Source organism: Sarcophilus harrisii, chromosome 1, assembly GCF_902635505.1.
Source record: "Sarcophilus harrisii chromosome 1, mSarHar1.11, whole genome shotgun sequence".
NCBI lineage: Eukaryota > Metazoa > Chordata > Mammalia > Dasyuromorphia > Dasyuridae > Sarcophilus > Sarcophilus harrisii.
This window is the reverse complement of record NC_045426.1, coordinates 533,440,906-533,463,914: the sequence shown is the minus strand read 5'-3', so window position 1 is coordinate 533,463,914 and position 23,009 is coordinate 533,440,906. Positions and strand designations below refer to the sequence as shown.

General features: G+C 32.4%; 1 protein-coding gene across 5 annotated transcripts in view; it reads right to left on the bottom strand.

Moving 5' to 3' along the window:
- CTDP1 (CTD phosphatase subunit 1) overlaps positions 1-23,009 on the bottom strand; it is a 145,649-nt gene that overhangs the window by 108,493 nt on the left and 14,147 nt on the right. For 3 of the 5 annotated variants that reach the window (XM_031946741.1, XM_031946740.1, XM_012541588.3), the window contains exons 2-8: positions 16,170-16,253; positions 13,807-13,900; positions 11,813-11,941; positions 9,373-9,523; positions 7,410-7,500; positions 3,589-3,755; positions 1,514-2,587 (exon numbers count right to left, since the gene is read on the bottom strand). In XM_031946741.1, coding sequence (XP_031802601.1) covers positions 1,514-2,587; positions 3,589-3,755; positions 7,410-7,500; positions 9,373-9,523; positions 11,813-11,941; positions 13,807-13,900; positions 16,170-16,253 — 1,790 coding nt within the window. The remainder of the gene's footprint in view (positions 1-1,513; positions 2,588-3,588; positions 3,756-7,409; positions 7,501-9,372; positions 9,524-11,812; positions 11,942-13,806; positions 13,901-16,169; positions 16,254-23,009) is intronic. The other 2 variants (XM_031946739.1, XM_031946742.1) reach the window with 2 other exon arrangements.

Here is a 23,009-nt window from a genome sequence, read left to right as displayed (position 1 = left end):
TGAGGTATTCTTGTGCCTTAGGCCTTTAAGCTTTATTGAAGCAAAAATAAATATCATCATGATTAGTCTAGTCCATTCAAGGTAGCAGCAGTTGGCCAACCCAGAGTATGATGACCAAAAAAAAAAAAAAAATTATGGCATACAAATTTTGAAACAAACTCCTTTTGTCCCCACATTTTCATCATCTGGAAATCCCTACCCTCTTTATTCTACCTATACTAATCATAACTATAGATCCTTCAAAGTCCTAGTTCACATTACAATTCTTAATGAAAGCCTAATCTAACACTTTCCTGTGAAATCCACATTTAGCACTTAAGTTACATATAATTCTACATTGGTTTCTGTTTCACAAGTATTAGTAGTCTCCTTTCTCCAATAAGAATGTAAGCTCCTTGAGGCAACAAATAAAATAAATAATCCTTATATGTAATTAGAGTATGTGGTATTTATTTAATATAAATATTTAATGTTTAATAAATATTAAATGAGTATTTGATGTTCCTTCATCACATAGGTTGCTCCTTTTAAAGTATGCTGAGTATTTCAACAAGACAACAACAATTAAGAATCTTCCTCTCTTTTTGATTAAGTACAAAGACTTCAAGTTCTACTTTGGTATTTAAAAATATGCTACATCTAAAACCACGGTTTTAAACAATGTAATATAATGAGAAATGGGAATGAAATAATACATATAATGTACTTTTGACCTATTATTAATCTGCTCCTAGTTCTACATATGCCTTGAGCATTAAAAAATATGATAAAAATAAGTTGTAAGCAAACCCTCAAAAAGCATATATACTAATTAGATCAAACTTCTCAATTTAGTCTTAAGGTATGGGATGGAAAAATGGGGAGTAAAGGGAAAAAAAGAAACATCAGTCTTCCTCTCAATAATATCAGGACATTACATATGGATTCAGTCTTGTCAAAATTTTTGCATCTGACTTTAAGAACTCACAAAGTTTGGGAAGCATTTTAATCAATGGCCCTGACTATCTGCATTAGATGCTGGAGGTACTCAGCTTCATGTGCATAAAAAGAGGTTTACAAAGTTTATATCCTGCCAACACTTCATGTTCTTTTGTTGACTCATCCATTCGAAGGAGATTAGGTTTATCTTACATTAAAATGCATGCTGAGGGCAGAGAGGGACATTTTAATTTTTATATCTCTATTGCACATCATAACTACTTAATAAATATTTGTAGAAGTGTGGATTAGGCAAAGGATTTTTTAAGTAAACAGGTTTGGATTTATTTATAAAGGATCAATTTATTTTCTATTGAAATATAATGACCTAGGAAATTTATTTAGTATTCCGGTGTCAAAGAAATACATATTAGCCTTAAAATGAATACTGTCATCATGACAATAAGGAGAGGAGCCAACATAGAAATATTAAGAACACCTTAAGTGTTCTGAAAATCCTAGATCCAAAAGAAAATATGGCTGCAAAGTCCAGAAAAGCCCGATTTTATCAGTCCAACAAATTTCAACTACTTACCAGCCCTTGCTGCAATGAGGTGAGTTGCCTTGTTGGGATCATCTGCATTCAATATCAAATTCTTATTGATCTTAGCTCCAAGTGCAGTTGCATGATAATGTTCTCGTGTCCTTTCTATTGGATAATTAGTTGGACATACCCCACTAAATATGATGGTAACATCTGCCAATACCTTACTTTTCAGTTCTGGTACTATTTTCCGTATATCAGGTGCTTCTTGGATCTCCTTATTCAGGTATTTATCATACTTTGTATAATAATCATTATGTACACGAACAAGGATCTCTTCAAGATATATGAGATGATCATCTTCATCATTATCTTCTTCTTCTTCCTCCTCTTCTTCCATGCTCTGATCCAAAGATTCACCCACTGTAATCCCAGATTGTTCACTATTCTGTGACTCAGTCTCTGCTTCTTTCTTGTCTGCACAACCATTTCCCAGATCACAGAGGCCATCTTGTTCATTTTCTTCTGGTACTTCAAGGTCATTGACTTTGCCATGAAGATTTATGCTAGATCCAGACTCTGTAGAATGATTGACTCCAACTGTTTTCTCCCCAGTTGTGACTTTTCCTTCCTGTTCTTGAGAAGTCTCTTCTTGGGCAGCTTTTGACTTCTTCCAGCTTCTCTTCTCCTCATTTTCACTATCAGATGCAGAAGAAGCAGATTTGCGACCATCTAATTCACTGTTACTTTCACTGTCACTAGAGAGTTCAAAGTCCAAATCATTACCTGCATTGCTTTGGCCAAGATTTTTTTCTGATAATGTTCTATCATCCCTTTCTGAAGAAATCTGAGATTCCTTAGCAGTTATCAAATCATTAGTACTAGTAGCATCTGTAATGTGATCAGTGGTACCATGGAAGGACTGTCTTTCATTTGTTTTATCACTAGAACTTAAACACCATTTGGAGGATTCACTGTGTACAACCTTACTACCATTCAATTCCTTTGTGGATTTCCCAAGGCCATTACTCTGTTCTTCTACACAAGAAACATTCTTTCCATCTTCAGCATCTTTCAGGGATGTGGTTTGTTCTGAGATTTCAGCTGTTTTAGAAGAATGATTTACTGTATATATATATAAAAGAAGGGGGAAAAAAAGTTCCCACAATTTAAAAAAGCCATAATAAATTATTTAAAGTAACTTCCCTTCCCATCCCAATCTACTCATTCATATACTACATACTTAATAAAGTAATTGGGTGATGATCCCTTATTATACTGTTATAGTCACCCAACTTGTTCCAGAACTTCAATTAGATACTTTAAGGTATAATACTTCATAAGTTATGCTCTAGTACACTAAATATTATGTGAGCAGAGTAAAAGATTTAAGCATTCAAAACTCATCTGATAGTGAATAAGGAATGTATTAATCATATTTTCAATAATGAATTTTTTCAAAGAAATTTTAACTTATAGTCCATTTTTTTTTTTTTTTTTAGTTCTTATTAGGCTAAGGCTTTTGACTACCCAAACTTCTTAGAAAAGTTTTCAAAATGCACATTCCTCATCCCAAACTTAATCCTACAACGAAACAGAGGCATATATATATATATAACTATTTTGAATATGAAGACACAGATATAGTGCCTTTTAAGGAGTAGCAATATATCAACAAATCAGGGCTATGTTATGTGTTGATTGATATTGATCACAAGTCATTTATAACTTAGTAGAATAAAGGCTTAGATAAGCCTGAAACTCAGGGCAGTTAAATGACTTATTCATAGCCAAAATGCAAGTTGTGTTAGAAATGGAACCAAGGTCTGACTCCAAATTTAGTTCTCTCCTCACTCTGCCATACTGTTTCTCTCTTTAAAAAACAATGGGGACAAATCTTCACACCAGAATTAGAATTAAAATACTTTTTACAAATGTGAACTAATAGAAAACTAAAAGTAGAATTAGATACCACTAATTGAACTACAAAAATTTCCTCTAATACTATAGAAAAGCAGCCTTGTATTTTCTATTACCTGAAGTAGATATATAGCCCATAAATATATAGAATTATAAATCAAAATGTAAATTTGCAACTTTTTTGTGAAATGTCACATGTTACCCACCTTTTTTTTTCATTTGAGTTTCCCTGGATCCAGGGGGTGCATTAATATCTCCTATGCCCTGAAAGTATACATATTTCTTTACAGTTATCAAATTGGGCGCAAACTTCCAGACATCTTCTCGGTCATCAATAATGCAAACCATTGAATCTCCACACGGGAAAAGATTTCTAAAAGGAAAAATGTGTCTGAGTACTATTAGCACAATTTTTTAAAAAAAAATCTATTGGGTTGATATTTGGACCAATCTTTTATTTTTGGTGAACAGAAATATTTCTCATTCTCTGCTTATTGCCATAAACAAATAGACACACACACACACACACACACACACACACACACACACACAGATTTATATGTTACTGAGATGGCTTAGAAACACCATCACCAATAAACAGTTGTTCTGTGAATAATTTACCAATCTGTCACCAAAGAACCTTCTTTTCCAAGTTCTTTATAAAAGACTCAGTGCAAAATTTTCCCATTTCCTTAAATTTTTTGAAAATATGAATGATGTACTTTTTCCTAATGCTTTTGGACTTAAAGAGATTCTAGTTAAAAGAATATGTAAGACATAGCCTACCTTAAAAAACAAAAAGTAATGAGTCATCTTTTCTCTTATTGGATTCATGTTTCTATGGGAAGTTTTGTCAATCTTAAAATAGGCATTCAAATCTGATCAGTACAATGACCAAACACAATGCCAGAAGATCCATGATAAAAAATGCTACTCATCTGACAAAAAGATAACAGACTTGGGATACAAAGAGACAAATTTTTTTGGATACATTCAATGCAGGAATTAGCTTTGTTCAACTACATATATTTGTTACAAAGTTTTTATTTTTCTTTTTTCATTTTCAATAGGAGGAGGGAGAAAAATGAGAGGGAAAGAAAATGTTTTTATTTATTTAAAAATTAATTCTTAAAACAATCATTCAAACATCAATCAGAAAGTGTCTATTATAAGAATATACATTTACAATAGATACTAATGAATACAGAATTTAGTTTTTACCTGTAGCACTAACTTAGATACCCTGATATGGGACATATCTCTTCTCACATCCTTAGTTCCAATAAGGCTTTGAACCCAAGGAAAACTATGTTTTAGAAGAATGGTTATGAAGCAGTATTTGCCAAGAAAGCTGTTAAGTAGATATATAATTCCAACACAGGATCAGTAAGCCAACATTAACCTTTCTAATTTGTCCAACTTTTCCCCATTCATCATTCTTCTAAATGAAGAATGAGCAAAGTCCAATAGCTCGAGGTTGATAAAGGCCCTACTTTTCTGATTTTGTATGACAGATTTTGAGAGCAACAACCAGGAAAAAAAACACCTGTGAAGATCCTAAAGTTGTTAATATGTAAAGGATGGGGACGGGGAAAAGAGAATGAAGAGTAGAATTCAGCTGCTATTTTTCTTGAGGGAATAAGGCAGGAGGAAAAAGGTACTTGATCTTGAAGAATTTAAGGAAAAATGGTTAAGACTTCAGTTTTTTGCATAGAGTGAGATGGTGGTACTTATTCTTGGCTCCCTTCTTTCTTATGCCAACCTCTAAAATGTTCTTCTTTCATGTCCATATCAATTCACTTACTAGGGAAGTGAAGGGAATAAGATTTTATGTGGGATCCCTATGTGCCAAACACTGTGCTGAGCATATTACAAATATCTTATCCTTATCACAATAATATTGTGATATTATATCACAATCCTGTGAGGTAGATGCTATAACAATCCTCATTTTACAGTTGAGGAAACTAAAGTGAATAGAAGCTAACAGACTGAACCACTGTCACAAAGCTATTATGTATTTGAGGCCAAATTTGAACAGTGCTCCAGCATTTAACATACTGCCAAATAGATAGTAGGCACTTAATGTTTACTGACTGACTGACTCCAAGAGAACTTCCTACTGAGAAGAAAACATGTCCTTTAATAGGCACTAACTACAGAATCTATTCTAAGACCATTTGTGTTAACAAATTAGGACAAGTTTTATATTTTATATATGTAACTTGTGCTTCTGAGTTTCCAAATGACTTCAGATGAAGGCTCACCCTGGAACTCCCCTCAGTGCCTAGGTCCTTCTTATACTGAAACTGTCCTCCTCCACTTTAGAAGGACCCAAGCTGGCCAACCTTCATTCTCCTCTTGGCTTTGCTTCTGATTTTCCAAATGCCAACATGATACCCCTTTGATGGGTATCTTCTACCCTTAGTACACTGCTCCTCTGGCTTTTCAGCTCCTTTTTGTATGTGGTCTTCTTTCATTAGAATGCAAGCCTCTTGGCTATTGGATATTTTTAATACTTTGCAAGGAACTTGGCACATAGTAGGAGCTTAATAAATGCTTTTTTCTTGTCTATTTTCTTAGTGTAAAATAGGGAACCTTACCCAAGGTTGACTTAAATGGGTCTGTCTAATTGTAAATCAGGACAGGGCAAGGATATAAATATTGACATTATCCATAAGACTCTACCTAATGTCAATATTTAAGGAAAAAGCAAGAAACTTCTGATGAGGGTTTTGCAAAGGTAAATTTTTGAGATAGAATCTCAAATACTTTTAGGGAATAAATAGCATTACTTAAAAAATACAAAGTCAAAAACAAAAAAAACAACAATTTCTGTGTGAACACAGAAGAACTCTGGAATGAAACATAGGTAAGTAAATAGGATCAAATAGAACAAGGAGTAAACTCAAAGCACAGAATAGAAAAATAAAAAGATGAATACGGAATGAAGAGTTTGATAATGTAAACGATCATTTTTTTTTTTTTTATGCCACTGCTAGTTAACATATTGGTTCCTTGGAAAATGAAAATCATAGAGCTTAGCTATAAATATAGGAAATTTAAAATCAGAGCCTTAGCAAAATAACTTTGCTCATATATTTAGGGTCAAGTTTGTAGGATTTATATTTGTCCAGACTTTCAGTCCTTTTCCTTCTCCTGCCATCTGTAACTCTTCTTTTTCTACTCTTTAGTGCCTGTTCCCATCATTTAACATTTCCCTTCTCTGCTTCAATGTTCCCTTCAACCTTTACTGTTCTCTATTCTTCCACATCTGACCCTCACATTTTAGTCTTCATACATCATCTACTTCATATATCATCCTGTTCTCAGGACTTTATGCTAGGCACATTACAGAAAAAAATGAACATAAATATTCTTAGAATTAGGAATGTAGATTAGAATACAAGCAAATCTACATCTTGCCTTTTTAAGGAAAAAAAAAATTCCACAGAACTACATAAACATTGCAATGAGCTTTCATCTGTGACCACAACTACTATCACTAGTATCACCACCATTTTTGAATACAGAGTAACCTCTGGGAAGAGACTAAAAAGAAGGGAAAAAGCAAAAGACAAAACCTAAAGATGTTTTGAAATATGAAATAATTCATTTATGTAATATTTTAAGGTTTACAAAGTACTTTACTAACAATTCTGAAAGGAGATATGTAGTATTATTAGGCCCATTTTACAGATGATAAAATTGAAAGTACAAAGACAGGAAGAGAACTTAGGGAAAAAAAAAATCCACTACAACCAGAGTACCATAAGTACTAACTTCTAAGTATTAATAGGAAGAATAATTAAGTTTGTTTTTTTCCCCCATCAGAATACAAAGTTGTTAATTATTTTTCAAAATTAAATCAAATTTAATAAATGAGGGGAGAGATTAAATTTATAACCCAATGCTTCTTAAAATGCAAATTTTATGATACAGATTTTACAACCAAGTATTCTTCTGTTCTCAGAGAAAAAAAATCTCTAAAGTGATTACAACTCAATACATATAGTCATATACATACCTAAGGTTTCCTGTTTTAGAAAATGGGTCAATACATTCGTCTCTTGATAATATTCGATGAGAAAATAGCTTCTTTTCAGGGTCTAAAAAACCTTTTGAAAGAAAAAAAAAGCCAAGTTAAAATATTCCTAAATTTCATTTCCTATAGTATTTTGCATAGAATAAAACCTTTTATTACTTAGGAATTATGGTCATTATGTCACAGACAAAAAGCATTATGGTGAAAAGAAATAAAGTATATGTACTTTCAGATAAAACTGTCACTAAACAGATTTTCTCACTTTTCAGGTTTTAATGCATGCCCTGTTAGAATATGAAGGGAGGTGAGGCAGCTAGATGGCACACTAGATAGAGCACCAGCCCTGGAGTCAGGAGGACCTGAGTTCAAATCTGAGCCCAAACACTTAATACTTCCTAGCTGTGTGACCCTGGGCAAGTCATTAACCCCAACTGCCTCAGCCCCCCAAAAAGAAAAAAAAGAATATGAAGACAGTAACTATTTCACTTTGTTAGGGATTGAAATACTTCCCCCCCTCCCCCATTTGTTAGGCAACTGGGATGCCCTCTTGAAATACTCTTTAAAAGTACAAACATTTTAAATTTTTTTAAAGCAAAACAATTAAAAGGCTTTCTACAAAACCATTAGCTTACAAAATTTACAATACAAAGTATTTAGCATAAAATCAGGGTTTTAAGCATAGTTCTACATTAAACAATAATTTTAATGGTTTGCCTTGATTATAACAGATGAATGCTATAGATTGTATTAGAGAAAAGTATATATGAAGAGTTTTGTGTAGGCTCTTTCTCACATCTTTTAAAATAGACATATTTAATGATTTTCCTGGAACAGATTAATGCCCTTTAATTTTGATCTCAATTTCATGAAATGAATCAAAATATAAAATATTTTCTCATAAATCATTTTTATGGCCAACACTGCCATCAAGTGTTCAACATTGCTACAGCAATTCCATATTCCATAAAGTGACTACAAAAAAAAAATCTAAAAGAATATTTGCCTAAGCAATCACAAGAAAATATAAAATATTCAGTGTTAGCACTGAACCAACCCAGTGGTCTGCTGGGTAAAAGAGATTTATTTCACAGAAGTAAGTACTAGGATGATTAAAAAAAAAAATCCTGTCAAAACACCCTTCAGTGTAATTCTAAAAATATTTCCAACTAAGGAAAATAGATATATTTATATACTCAAGATTTCTACTCCATCAGTATTGTTGTAAATAAACCTGATTATGGTCCCAAAGTCCAAAATGACCAGGAATATAGATAGGCACTCAAGTCAAAAATATAGCAACTGGTAACTATGTTAATTGTCAAAGTAGCTATTCCAACCTGAGATTGACCCTTATGTTACACAGGGTGTCCCAAAAATCTTCATGCAGTCTTCATCTTTAAGCTTTAAGTGTTTAATACTGCATAAACACTTTTGGGATACCCTGGATCTAACTGGAAGTCGAATACTAAAACAGAAAATAACACATAAGAGTAAGGGATTTGCTGGTCTCCTTAGTCATTCTGGTTATTTATCATACATAAGGATTAAATCAATACAGTTCAAGAAAGGTAAAAAACGCTATAATTTTCATCTATTTACTTGATCATTACAAAACCCAGGGAAATTCTTAAACAGTATTTGAAGAATGATAATAAGCCAGGAGATACCATAATTTAATATAACAAAGAGCAATGAATGTGCTGGCAAAGACCCAAGTTCAAATCTCAGCTCTGACACTGAGACTTTGGATAATATACTAGCAGTCTGAAAGCCTTAAGTGACTCTGCATGTAAAGTAAGAAGGCTGAACTAAGCAGAACTCAAATTCCTACAAGCCTTAATTTCCATGACCCATATCTTAGATCAAGTTATTAAAATAAAAATAGTTGTTCCCATTATGTCAAATTAAGCAAAATGTTTCACAGCTTCTTAGTCATACTGCTTACCTGCAATGGTATGTGCATAAAGCCGGCTACCAAAGGTGAAAACATGTAATTCGTATAGTTTGGCAATCTTTTCTAGGAATTCCTTGCAATGAGGACGTAAACGAGTATGTAGCATAGGTTCACCTCGACCTAACTGAAAATGAAATATACCCTAAGAAGAAAGAAGAAAAACTTATGAAAGAACAAGTCACTTTAAGGAATGACAGAGTAACAACTTTTATCCTTAAATTTTCTCATCATTAGTCTCAGAGACAATACCTTTAACACATACCTTGATCTGGAACCTATTTGTTCTTAATATAATATTAGAACTCTAAATTATTGGTTACAATTGGCTTATTACCATTTACTAGTTGCCCACGATATGATTTAAAAGTCTTTATAAATGGTTTCAGAAATAACATCATAAATAATAAGCAGGTATGATGCCAAAATATCTGCTATGTATGCATCTCATGTAACAATTTGTTATACTTTTGAGTTCACTTCCTATCTACAGATATACAATGATGTGATTATTTAAGTTATAGAATTTTTAATCCCTTATGACTTTGTATAGTAGTTAAAATAATTTCTCTAAAAAAATTCTATATAAAGATAGTTGTTTTCTTCATACTGTAGTTATTTGAAAACATAAGACATGATTCACATGATATTTGAATAAACTGACAAATGTAATTACCAAGCTACTGAAAAACAGAATGAGTGTTAGTTGTAATGGCTATACATACATAAAATGCTTGTTTTCTTTTTGCTTGAAAAGTTCCAAAGACATAAATATGTACAATAATTTTACTAATTGAAGAGGCTTAAGTTATTAAAGGATGAATCGCAAAAAAAATTTTTTTTAAGGAAATGCAGTTTTAACTTTTAAAAAATAGGTAAGCATAAAGAAGACCAGTTTTAATAGGTAATTAAAACTTATTTGTGACTATGCTTTCATGTAAATTGTTAATATGTTAACCGTTCTTTGAGGTTTAATAGAATTTTTCTTCACAATTCTGTTTAGGACATTAACTTATTCATTATAATTGAAACTGGGCAAATTTCAGCACAGATCAATTTAAATGAATATATATTAAAAGTCTATAAAAATTTAAGTGTGAAATTAAGCAAGTTTTACTATATGTAGTTTCCCCCCCCCCAAAAAAAAAACCTTTTAAAGTTAAAACACTTAAAAAATATAAGTGTACAAATTTGTGATATATATATAGCTTTGTTATTTTAAAGCAAACACTGCCTACTAAAAGCAAAGTTTCATTGTAGGCCATTTATTGAGAGACATCATTATTTTTCTGGGAACTATTTTGTATTCCTGGCCAATAATTAACTTTATGATTTTTTTGTACCCATCTACTTTCTAACTTTGTCTTGATTAAAACACAGGTCTCCAAATGTTACAATCATTCTCAATGCTTTAATTTTTTTTTAAATTCCATAATACAGCAAACAACATCGTTTGCTGCAGTTGTTTGCTGCAGATTAAGAACATGCTTCTTTCTTTCCAACACATTTTCATATATCACTCCCCATATGAAAGCCATTTTAAGATGCCAATGACTACAGAATAAATTCCAAATTTAGAATAACAATCAGTATTATCCAAAGATCCCACTTTATAAGTGACTTACAGCTTCCAACATTCACTAAATGTGGTGTTTCAGCTTTCACTTGAAGACTTGGTGAGGAAGGAGCCACTATCACCAGGGGCAACATAGTGTACGCTACCTACCCCTCTTAAAAGCCATATTCTGGATCTCAAGCCAAAATCTACTTCTACCATTTCTGTCCTTATTAGGCATGTCCTTAAAGATCCTCTAGCCCCAAATTACCTTTTCAAGACAAACTCCTTCTAATCCTTGGCTTTGGCCAGACTGGTGTACTAATTGACTATGTTAGCTCATGATGACTTCTTTTACCTCTGAACCTTCTTTTCACTTACTGTTATAATGCCATGTTAATTATTCTTAAATGCATCTTATCTTGTCTTTTCAACTAAGATATAAGATAGACTATGATATGCTTTTTGATATCCCAAATTAACACTAAGAATGCATTCCATGTGGTAGACAAAGAAAAACAAGTGTCAAACTTGACTAAACTTAAATACAAAAGGAACTGCCTTTTCTTTAGTAGTCAAGTCATTGTAGTAAAAAAAAAAAAACAAAAAACCTAATATAAATATTTCAATAAAGTATATGATTCTAGATACATTTAAATATATCCAGTGTAATCCAACAAGACATGTTCCTTGCCTTGAAAGTGTACATACTTTTAAGGGATCTAGTTAGTTCTGTAAACAGGAAAAAAAAACAAAAAAAAAAATTAAAAAATAAAAAAGATAAAATATAAAAGACTTATTCTATCCAGAGAGAAATAGAAAACATCTCAATAAAACAAAGAACAATTACTGAATTGTTACATATATCATAACATTTACTTTGTTTGACATTTGTTGACAATGTTGCTCTGTAGTATGAATTAACGTTTGATCCAAATCGACCATGAGGACTAGCTTTCTGTTTCGGTGTAGTCGTTGCTGGTCTTCTCTGCCTAGTTGTTCAGCTTGCTGAAAGAAAGAACAAAATAAATCACAAACTAAAAGCCCTCAGTTCAAGAAGAGATTCAACCCCTTTAAAAAACTGGCAGACAGCAGCAGAAAGCTGACTGATACTTGTTGGAATCTTTACAAAGTGTTAAGCCATTGGAGTTGATTTAATCTTAGAAAGAGTTATTTTAACATTCTCATTATTTCTGTGGCAGCATTATCTCCAATAATCTGCCCCTGAGCTAATGTTCTCTTCAGAAATAAGGTACTATAACAAGTGAGTTACTTTTTTTTTTTTTACTGGAAAAGACAATTCAAGAGTGGTTTAAACACTACAAAAAGAAGATGTCAATGGGTTCTAATTTGTACCAGTAGAATGAGTACCCCACATCATACTGAGATAGACAAATATTGACACTGAACGATTGCTATTAGTAGGCCATAATTTCCTATGACATGAAACTTTCCCTCTTCTTTAATCTCTCTTAGAATTTATTTTTCCCCATTCCTTTTTCATTTTCTTCACTATAATACATGTTTTTCAAGGGCAAAGAGCCTATCAAGAAAAACTACTAAATGGAGGAAAGTAATAAATAAGGAAATTTTTGGCATTATAAAATATGTAGAGAATAAAAATAGAATACAAAGTTTTTTTTATCTTATAATAAGAAAACATTAGGAAAAGACAGAAATATATAACATTTCTTTTTGAAGATGCTAAATTTGAACTTAAGATTTAGAATTTTCTCTCTCTCACACACACACACAACACAGCCCACTTCAAATCTTCTGCCTTTAAGATGTAGTAGGGAAAAAAAAATTAAGTAGATATTGAAAACAGTTTCTGTACAAAAGAATATTTTATCTCTTTTGGATATCCTATATGAATAAAATTAATGATTAAACTCTAATATTTTCACTTAATAACTATATCTTAAAGAGAGAAAATTACAATAGGTACAAAATTGTTTTCCCAGCATGTCCCATACCATTTTTAAAAATTCTGAAGAGCTTTGATTATGGCTGTTAATGAACATATCCTAAATTAAAACTAAAAGGAAGGGCAAATATTGGGAGTGACAGAAAAAAACAAAATGGTAATGAAAATTTATCAATTAACAAGTATTTACTATGTGCCAGATACTTTGTGATAAATTGAAATACAAAGACAAAAATGAAACTTTCCCTATTCTAAAGGAACTAACCATCTATTATGAGAAAAACCAAACAACACTAGAAGATGGCTGTGAGACAGAACTAGACAAGAATGCTCCCTTTTCAGAATTACCAAAAAAAAAAAAAAAAAAAAAAAAAAAACTGCTCTGAGACATCCAAAAATCAAAAACATTAACTAAATGAGACTTACTCTGTGTCATTAAAATCCCTAAAGCAGATTCTATCTGTGAGTTATAATTGAACCAATAGTGGATTTTAAATTAAGTAAAATAAGAAGGCAGAGGAAATGGTTCTCTTATCATGACAGAAAGCAAAGTCAAATGTGGCAATAATATTACATACTGTTTCCTACTCAATACAGAAAAAAAAAATTAATCCCTACAATGATTAACTTGGCCATTTACTAATACTTCAGTAAAAGTCTGTTGTTCAAGTACAGAATGCTCTTTGGAAAAAAGAAAAGTGAGAGAATTATACCCCACTAAGGCGACTTTGTATGAATGTAATAAATTCATTGGAAAAAAATATTTTCAGTTAACATTAACATAGAAAAATTTTGAATAAAAGAAAGAAAGGTGATTTTATATCTGTGGCCTCCCCACGCGCCCCTCCAATTAGCCTGGGTTACATGAAACATAAATTCCCCTCATTTTTAAAAAAAGAAAAATCCTCCAAAATCTTCCATTTTACCCCCAAGTGGCTAAACTTACCTCAGAGCTAACCATCAATTCTGGCACACTGTGCACCATGGAGACAGTTGCTGTGGATAATGGCACTTGCTGTTTTCCATTCTTACTTTGTAACCTTTGGTTAGACATAGAGGGGGAAAAAAAATCTAGTTTCAGTAAAACACATTCAATACTAACTACATTCAGAAAAGCTACAACTTGCACACAATAAAAATCACCATAGAGTTTTAGGATTTACTTTTGTCTATCATATTTTAAGAGTAGTTTTAAATATAGGACTATGAAAATGGACTGAAAGTTAGAAAAATAAAAGTGGAAACAATGAACTAATTAGCTATTTTTACAACTCTTTATGAAAATTAAACTATGGAAATTAAACCTGAAAAATATAAAATTAGATCTTAGACAACTCAAACTATAAGCAGTTAAAAAAAAAAAGTTTTTAACCAATAAGCCATTTTGATTTTATTTATAAAATAGGACAATCAATTTGATTTTAATGATTTCTTTTATTCCAAGTTATTTAAAAGTATATTATAGGGGCATCTAAGTGACATAGTGGTTAGAGCACCAGCCCTGAAGTCAAAAGGACTCGAGTTCAAATCTGGTCTCAGACACTTAACACTTCCTAGCTGTGTGACCCTGGGCAAGTCACTTAACCTGAATTGCCTCAGCAAAAAAAAAAAAAAAAAAAAAAAAAAAAAAAAAAGTATATTATAATACAAGAATCTGTTGCACTCTAGATGTTTCCTGATAAGAATACAATAGACATATTGTGTTATATGCAAGAAAACAAATTAAAATTTTTTTATTATACTTCTAAATGTATCTAAATTTTTCACTTTATTGGGCTAAGAAAAGTCCATTTGTCAGAAAGAGATTTCATTATGAAAGAATTCATGGGAACAGATGAAATACTTTATGGGAAACAATGTATTTGATCTTACCCTGCTCAGTATATGAAAGATATCAAAGGATCATAATGGTCTAAACATAAAACAGCACTGCTTACTTTATTTTTATACCACCAGGTTTAAGTATTGTAAATATTCCCTTCTAAGTTTTCAATAAAAATTAACACTTCAACTTCTCCTTCAGAGTTTCTACAAATCTTAACACATTTCAGCATTACTACATTGCATGTCACAGGAAAAAAACAATCTAGATTGTCCAGCACACAGAAATTAAGCAGCCTGCACCACTGGGGAAAATCCACAGGTGTTCAATTTTCCAAATATTTCCCTCACTAATCCCCTTCAAATAATGCTTTGATTACATAAAAGACAATGGATGTTCTATGTTCTTTTGTTCTCTTCTCTCTTTTACAGTATAATTGTACCTGAGCAAGCCATATTCCCCTATCATTACGAATTCTCTAGAAAAATTTTAGTGTTGGAAAATTGGGAGAAAAGGCTAACATTCTTCCAACTTCAGAGATCTTTATTCCCACTACAAGCAACTATTTTATCATGTAATATTTAGTCCAAACTATTTTGTCACATAAAATTTAGTTCAATGCTCTAAACAAAGTAGGCATAAGAAACATAATGCTACTCTCATTATTCTCAATATTCTGGATGAAGTATGCATCACCTATGTGAGTGAGGAATTAGAAATTTTCTAAATATTTTAGCAAAGGACATGTGTCTGCCTAATGTATTTTTTAATCCCAATATGCTAGGTCCTCAAATATAGAATCGAAATATTTTTCTTAGTTTGTAAGGTAAACAAGTTAGGAATAGTATAATAATACATATTTGAATATGCATTAAAATTCTGCTTTATGTCTGATGTTTTTGTAGTTGAAATTGTTATATGAAAATCATATTAAAATAGCTAAGGAATAAGATTTTTTTTTTAAACCAATGTAACAGACTTGGTAAAATTTTCATAGTCTTATAGATTTTTTTTTTGCTATGCCTGCTTTTTATTCATCTAAAGAAAAATTAAATCTTGATCATTCAGTCCTAAACCTGAATTTAGGCAAACATGTGCCTATTTAATCTAGTTTGCTCCTCTTAGAGCTTTTAGCTTTTGGCATGCACAATTCAAAACTTTTTATATCTGTCAGTCATCATGTTCACCTTTAGAGAAACTATAAGGTCAAGTACTTTACTTTCTTAATTAGATTTATGTGTCTTCAAGCTAATAATTAAAAAAATAAAAAGCAATTTTAACATAATTAAATTAAAAAATCTTAAATTTGAAGTTAATATCAGGTAAATATCAAATGCTAAATAGAAGAATAAGAGATACAAGTTAGGTTTCTTTATTTTTGTTACTACACTGTAATTACACTAGTACAAATATATTTTCTTCTTTACCTTTTAATCTGCTTATTTTCAAACAAATTTTGCTTATTTTTCATCTTCAATTATACTTACTGTGTTAAGTCTTGACCACATTCAGCACATAAACCTTTCATAACTACTGGGTGGCTACATCCTTCTAATCTCACCAGAACACCTCTGCAAAACAAAGTGGCATGAAACATTACAACAATATAATGAACACAAACTGCAGATTAAGGGTTAAGCACACTGGAGTGGGAGATTTTTTAAATCCAATCTCTAGTGAACTAGTTGGCTATGAGTAAATCATTAATCTCAGTTTCTCTGTGTAATTGAGATAATATTTATGCTCCCTAATTTACACATTGTAAAGGAAAACATTAAGTTTATAGTGTTCTATAAAATATAAGCTTATGTATATCATTATGCTACTCTTAGAATATGCAACCTAGTACCACATAAGTAATAGAAAGCAAGGCAAAGTACCTCAACTGTTTGCAGAGAAGAATTTTATAGAATAACTTTTTTATAGAATAACTATTTTATAGAATAACTGTTTATAGAATAACTTTTGGACAAAATCTTTGATTTTTACTCATACAAAAAACTTCCGGAGAAAAAACTACCAATACAGACCAGCGACAAATGCACTAATATATTTGGAACATCCTGTTCCAAATATATTAGTGCATTTGTAAACTTCAACTTTAATTTTAAGCCTAAAGGCTTCAGAACACTAAATTTAAGCTACTTACTAAAATTAGCTAATCTCTATTTTAAGATGCTACCAATTTTAAAAAATTAAATATTTAAACTGGCATTGAGAATCTACTTAAACATTTTTTAAAAAACATTTTTTAAATGTTCTTTTTAGAAGATATTTATACTAATTACAATCCATACCAGTGTTTAAGTCTAAAATCGAAGTATCAAACATGACAAATCAAACCAGATTAAAATGGAAGTTGGGAAATATTTGACAAAATTAAAATATGATAAAATAAGTTTAAAAGTAGCCCATGAAGATACTTACAAATTAGTGGATCCCATTTCCATTTGAATTTAAAACCACTGCTTTAAAAGAACAATTTCTGTCATTGACTATAGCCATCATTTGAGAAATCCAGTCTTTTACCACTGAATCCCAAGTCTCTTTTATAAAGGATATGATATTCCTCATATCTAATAACTTCTCCATATTTTATATTTCTTAATATGTGCATACACTTGTTTGTTAGCGATATATAAAACCAAAATTAAGCTACAATATTTATAATATTAACTTTATATGCTTCATATAAACGTTTTTAAAACTTTACTGTGTTGCAGGCTGGTACTCTGAAAGGGTGTACTGATGTTCTACAGCTGAGCATGCCCAGTGTGGTGGTGTAATGTAGTCATGCTGGGGTCTTTAGTGCTGGGGTATTTAAGGGAGTTCCAGTGCAAGAGGGCTCTCTTGGGCTGCAGTAATCTCAGCCACGGAGAAGACTTCAGGCTCCAAACTCCAGAGTCCAGATTCCATCTTTGACCAGCCACATGGTGGCTGCTGTCCTTCTTCCTTCACTTCACTCCCCCACTAAGCCCAAAACTTTGGGCTGATCCCAAGGCCCACCAGAGGGCTAGCCCAGACATTACATTATTCTTCACAAAGTTATGGCTACTTTTTGTTATCCCTGAAAATGGTTACGTGGTTATATGACATACTTTTTAAAGGAGTTGACACAAAGCTAAGAACTAAATTATACAACCCTGGTTTAACAATTAAGCTTAAATCTGAATGTGTCTAAGGACAAGGATTTCCATATCACAAAGAAGCCCATTTCAATGGACAACTCTAAATTATTTCCTTACTCTTACGTAAAAATCTAACTCCTGGAACTCAGTCCTGTCATCTGAAACTGAAGAATGACAGACATTAAGCCTTCTTCCATAAGAGGACTCTTTAACTTCTCCAAGCTTAAGTTTCCGATTAATTTAGCTATCTCTTATATGACATGTTTTCCTATCACCATTGTGCTCAATCTCCTATTTACTTGGCGATATTTCCTTTAAGATATAATGCCCATAGGGGGCAGCTAAGAGGTACAGTAGATAGAGCACCAGCCCTGAAGTCAGGAGGACCCGAGTTCAAATTTGACCTCAGACACTTAATACTTCCTAGCTGTGTGACCCTGGGTAAGTCATTTAACCCCAATTGCAAAAAAAATACACACACACACACACACACACACATTGCTCTATGTGTAGTTGGTCCAACAAGGCTATAGTAGGACTATTCCCTTTTGCTATACTTCTCTTGTAATAGCAGTAATTTTATATAGCTATGTATATACAGACATAATTGTAACAATATACAAAAGTTGAACTTTCCTACTATTTTTAGATGAGAGTATTATGTTTCGATCAATCAAATTTCTGCTGTACAGATAACAGTGGCCTTTTTTGGGGGGTGGACCTGCTGAGGGTCAGCTGGACACTGACCAAAGTTTGTTCCCCCCCCCCCACATTTGCAATGTTTACACCATCATGTATGGGAAAAACTTTAACTTAAATGAATTAGTTTACATTTATGATTATTCAATTTCATAGAGCTAAATTTGGACCTGTAATTAGAATCCAAAGAGTTAAATAGAATATCATATAATTATAATGATAAAATCTAGTCCCAGAGAAGAATTGATAAAATGTACTTCCTTCATTACTTCATTGTAAATATATAGGAGTATTGATGTAAATACTGCATATCCTAGCAGACACTGTACATCGTTGGTTGGTTTTGATGAATGGTCTTTTTTTCTCCTTGTCTTTTTAAAGATATATACAAAGGATGGCTAGCCTGGGAGGAAGGAGAGAAAGGGATTTATTCAGAAAAAGAAGCCTGCTCCAGTCAGGCTTCCTTATTTGGATGAGTTAGGATAAAAGAATTGGGAGCATTAAGAAATCTACCACAACAAAATGGAGTAAATAGGAAAGACAGAGCAAGGTTTCATAAATCAATGATATTTTTCTTTTAAAATTTACATATCTGTGTAATGTTTTCCAGAAAATTTTATAACTAAGTCACAGACTACAATGCTCACTCCTAGAAGTAAACATACCCAAAATTATGGAATGATTTTCACACATGAATAGTTTTCTATACTTGTCTCCTTTCCCTAACTCCAAACAGCACTAGACAAAGCCGTTTCTGGGCCAGACTTCCCACTTAATGGCCAGCAGAGGGAGCCCTCTAACACTTTCATCATCTTTCTTCTACAGAAGAAATCATGTTCTCAGAATGGTATTTGGAATTACAAGGGTCCTTGATGTCATCTAGCCTAATCTTCTCATTTTTACAAATAAAGAAACTCAAGCCCAGGGAGTTTAATTGACTCATCCATAGTCACACAAGCATTAAATGACGGAGGTGGGATTTAAAATGAAGTTCCCAAATCCAGGGCTCTTTTCGGTTTCCCCACTACTGATATTCAGTTAAATTTTACCTCTTACAATCAATATCTTTTGTAGTCACATCCCATGTTACCACTCCTCCTCTTTTCCTTCTAAAATCCAACTCTTGACTAAAAAGTTTCCTTCCCCTTTTCATTTTACCTGTGAATTTTTTTTAAAATCTCATTCAAATATTTAAGCGACTGTGGGAAAAGAAACAAAGTTTAAATAAACTACTTGTCCTTGCTTGCATTACCCTCACGGGTAATATACAAATAACTGTAACATAAAATAATCCACAAATGCATAAGAGGCATGATCAAAGTGAGTTGTGTGATGGGAGTGAAGAATGGAGGGATGAGAGGTATAGGACCAAGGAAGGCTTACATAAACTGAGAGGAGGAGAGAAGAAAGAATATACTGCTTGTGGTTGTTGGCATTTTTCAATCCTGATCCAAATTAATGCCATTCAACAACTGACTGACACAACCTTTCTTAGAATCTGAATGGTGATTTGATTACTATTCCCCAGACAAAAAAGTAGAAATGAGAAAAGAGGTTAGAGAAGAGGATGATTAGAATGATAAAGCCTTACCAATAGAAGCCCAGGGCTCCCAGCAAAGAACATAGGAGGCGGAAAAAAAGTAGCAAGATAGCCAAAAGAAGAAAGAGAAAAAATAAATAAATAAATATATATATATATATATCCAGAACGAAGGGAAGGTGAGCATAATATTCTGCAGAGATTAAGGACAATGAGGACTGCAAAAGATCACTTGATTAAAAGCAATTCCAGAGAATTTTCAATGAGAAATACCAACATTTTGGTTGTCTTCTATTACAGCAGGGATTGGGGTAGGCATAGTATTAGGACAGAATATTATATACATTGCCAGCCCAGTTTTCTTTATCAAATATTTTTTCTTAAATGGTCTCCTTTGTCCCAAAGGAGGCAGTGGGAGGTGAATTGTTTCACTATCAAGACAAAAAGATAACAATAAAAATCTTGAGAAAAAAAAAAAAAAAGAATCCAATCAACATTTGCTGAGTAAGGAAATGGTGGGGGGAGGGGAGGGAAAAGGGGTGTTACTCAATTTCACAATTAAGTTACTAGTAACCTCAGTGGAAATCAAACTACAAAGAGAATTCTAAAAAGTTAAGTAACTGAATGTTGTTGATGTCCTTTTGTTTGAAGACAAACAAAATAACACCACTATGCTAGAATCCAGTTACAATGTGTCCCACTATAGCTGATCAGATTAATAAGAGGTCAGAATGCTTTGCCACAGGTTGAACACAAATAATCCATATGAATAGTTGGGCTGACTTCTCTAATTTTGCGTTATTTCATGTTTCCTTTGGGCAAATTCAATTCTGCTTTGCTCAGAGCACAGCACTTTCTCTTAAGATATGATATTTATATAAACCTAATTTTGACAAATGGACATGAATGAGGGGGAAAATATAAAAGCACTACTGATACAAATGGAAAGGTAAGACAGTCCCTTCTCTCAAAGAGTTACCCTTCCAATAAAGGAAATAAAGCATATGGAAGGTTTCAGCTGTAATTAAGATGGAGAAGTTCCATTGCCCTGAAGGTACAGGTGCAAAGCAGATGGTAATCTCTTTAAAGTCATTTTCAATGACAAAACCATTTATGTTTTTGATACTATTTTTTTGGGGGTTCTTCATAGCTGTGACTGTTTTACCTGCAAGAGCAGTTTGCTAAGTTGTCCTTCCACAAAGGATTATGTATGAGAATGTCCATTTTATCAAGGCAATGGAATGTTAAGTTTGGAAACAGAATTAAACAAAGAACCAGTGTCAACCTCTAAAGCCCTTTACAAAAGTCCAAAGTCTCTAACAACTTGATAATTAAGCCTGCTTTTCCTCAAGTATGAATTTAACACAGAATACTTTTATTAAACTTCATTTTATGCAATGATTAATGTTATTTTCTGTTTTTCAATCATATATTTATATATATAACATTTATATATAGAATTATAGCTAGTTCTTAATGAACTACATTTCATTAAGAACATTCATTAAGAACTAGAATGACCCACTACTTATAGCTGTCTAAAGGAAAATGAATTTCCAATCAAATGACTTACAAATAAACTTGAAATACAACTTGTTCATAAATTAAGGTCAACTTGTAATCAAACCTAATTCATAACTTCAGTATTATCTTTCTTTACTGTCCAGGTGCTTTAATAACAATGATAATAACAGTAAGTATTTATATACTATTTGCCAAATACTGTGTTAATCACTTTACAATTATTATTTCATTTGATCCTGGGAAGTAGATGCTATTATCCCAGCTTTACAAAGCAAGACACTGAGGCACAGAGGTCAAATGATTTACCAGGATTGCATCCTGCATACCCAGAAGTTTCCGAGTATAGATTTCAATTCATGTTTTCTGAATCCAGGTCCAGCATTCTATCTACAGCAATATCTAGCTGTTTATATATTCATATTCATTCTTTTATATATGTGTATCTATCTGTATCTATATATATCCTTTTCTCTCTACTTCCACAGCACTTTACTCTAGTTCAAATCTATCACCTCTGACCTAAACTATCACATCAGCTTCCTAATTGCTCTGCCCATTCAATCCATCCTTCACATAACATCCAAAGCAATCTCCTTAAAGTCTCAGTCTATTCTTGTAATTCCTCACTTAGTAAAATCCATTAATTCCCTATTACATCTAGGATCACATAAACTCTTTTTGGCATATAAAACTCTTCACGATCCATAGTCACCTTCCATTCATAATACTCTCCACACAATTCACACTAGCTTACATATAAAGATCTATCTCTCATCTTTGTATGAGGTCCCTCAAGGATGGGATGGTCTTCACCTCCTTGAATCCCTGATTTTCTTCAAGATTCAATTGAAGCACCATTTGAAGCAAAAGGCTTTACCTTGGTCTCTTTAGCTACTAGTATCTTCCCTTCTAGGGCTTTTTTGTATGTATATATAGGTACATAAATATATCCATATATCTATTTACATACATGTTGTCTCTTTTATTAGGATTATATTATTAGGATCTCTCTCTCTCTCTCTCATATATATATATATATATATATATATATTTTTTTTTTTTTTGCTGAGGCAATTGGGGTTAAGTGGCTTGCCCAGGGTCACACAGCTAGAAAGTGTTAAGTGTCTGAGACCAGATTTGAACTCTGTTCCTCTGGACTTCAGAGCTGGTGCTCTATCCATTGGGCCACCTAGCTGCCCTAGAATATAATCTTGAGGGTAGAGGACTGTTTTCATTTTTTCTTTATATCCTCAATGCTTATCTGATAAAGTATTAAGTAGATGATAAATACTTGCTGATTGATATGAAGTTTTCCCTAACATCAGCTTAAATTTACCTTTTCTACATAGTATTTCAGCCCTGTGGAGCAAAATAGAAGTAAAATCATTCTTCCACATGGCAGGCCCATCAAAAACCTGAAGAATGCTTTCAAATCC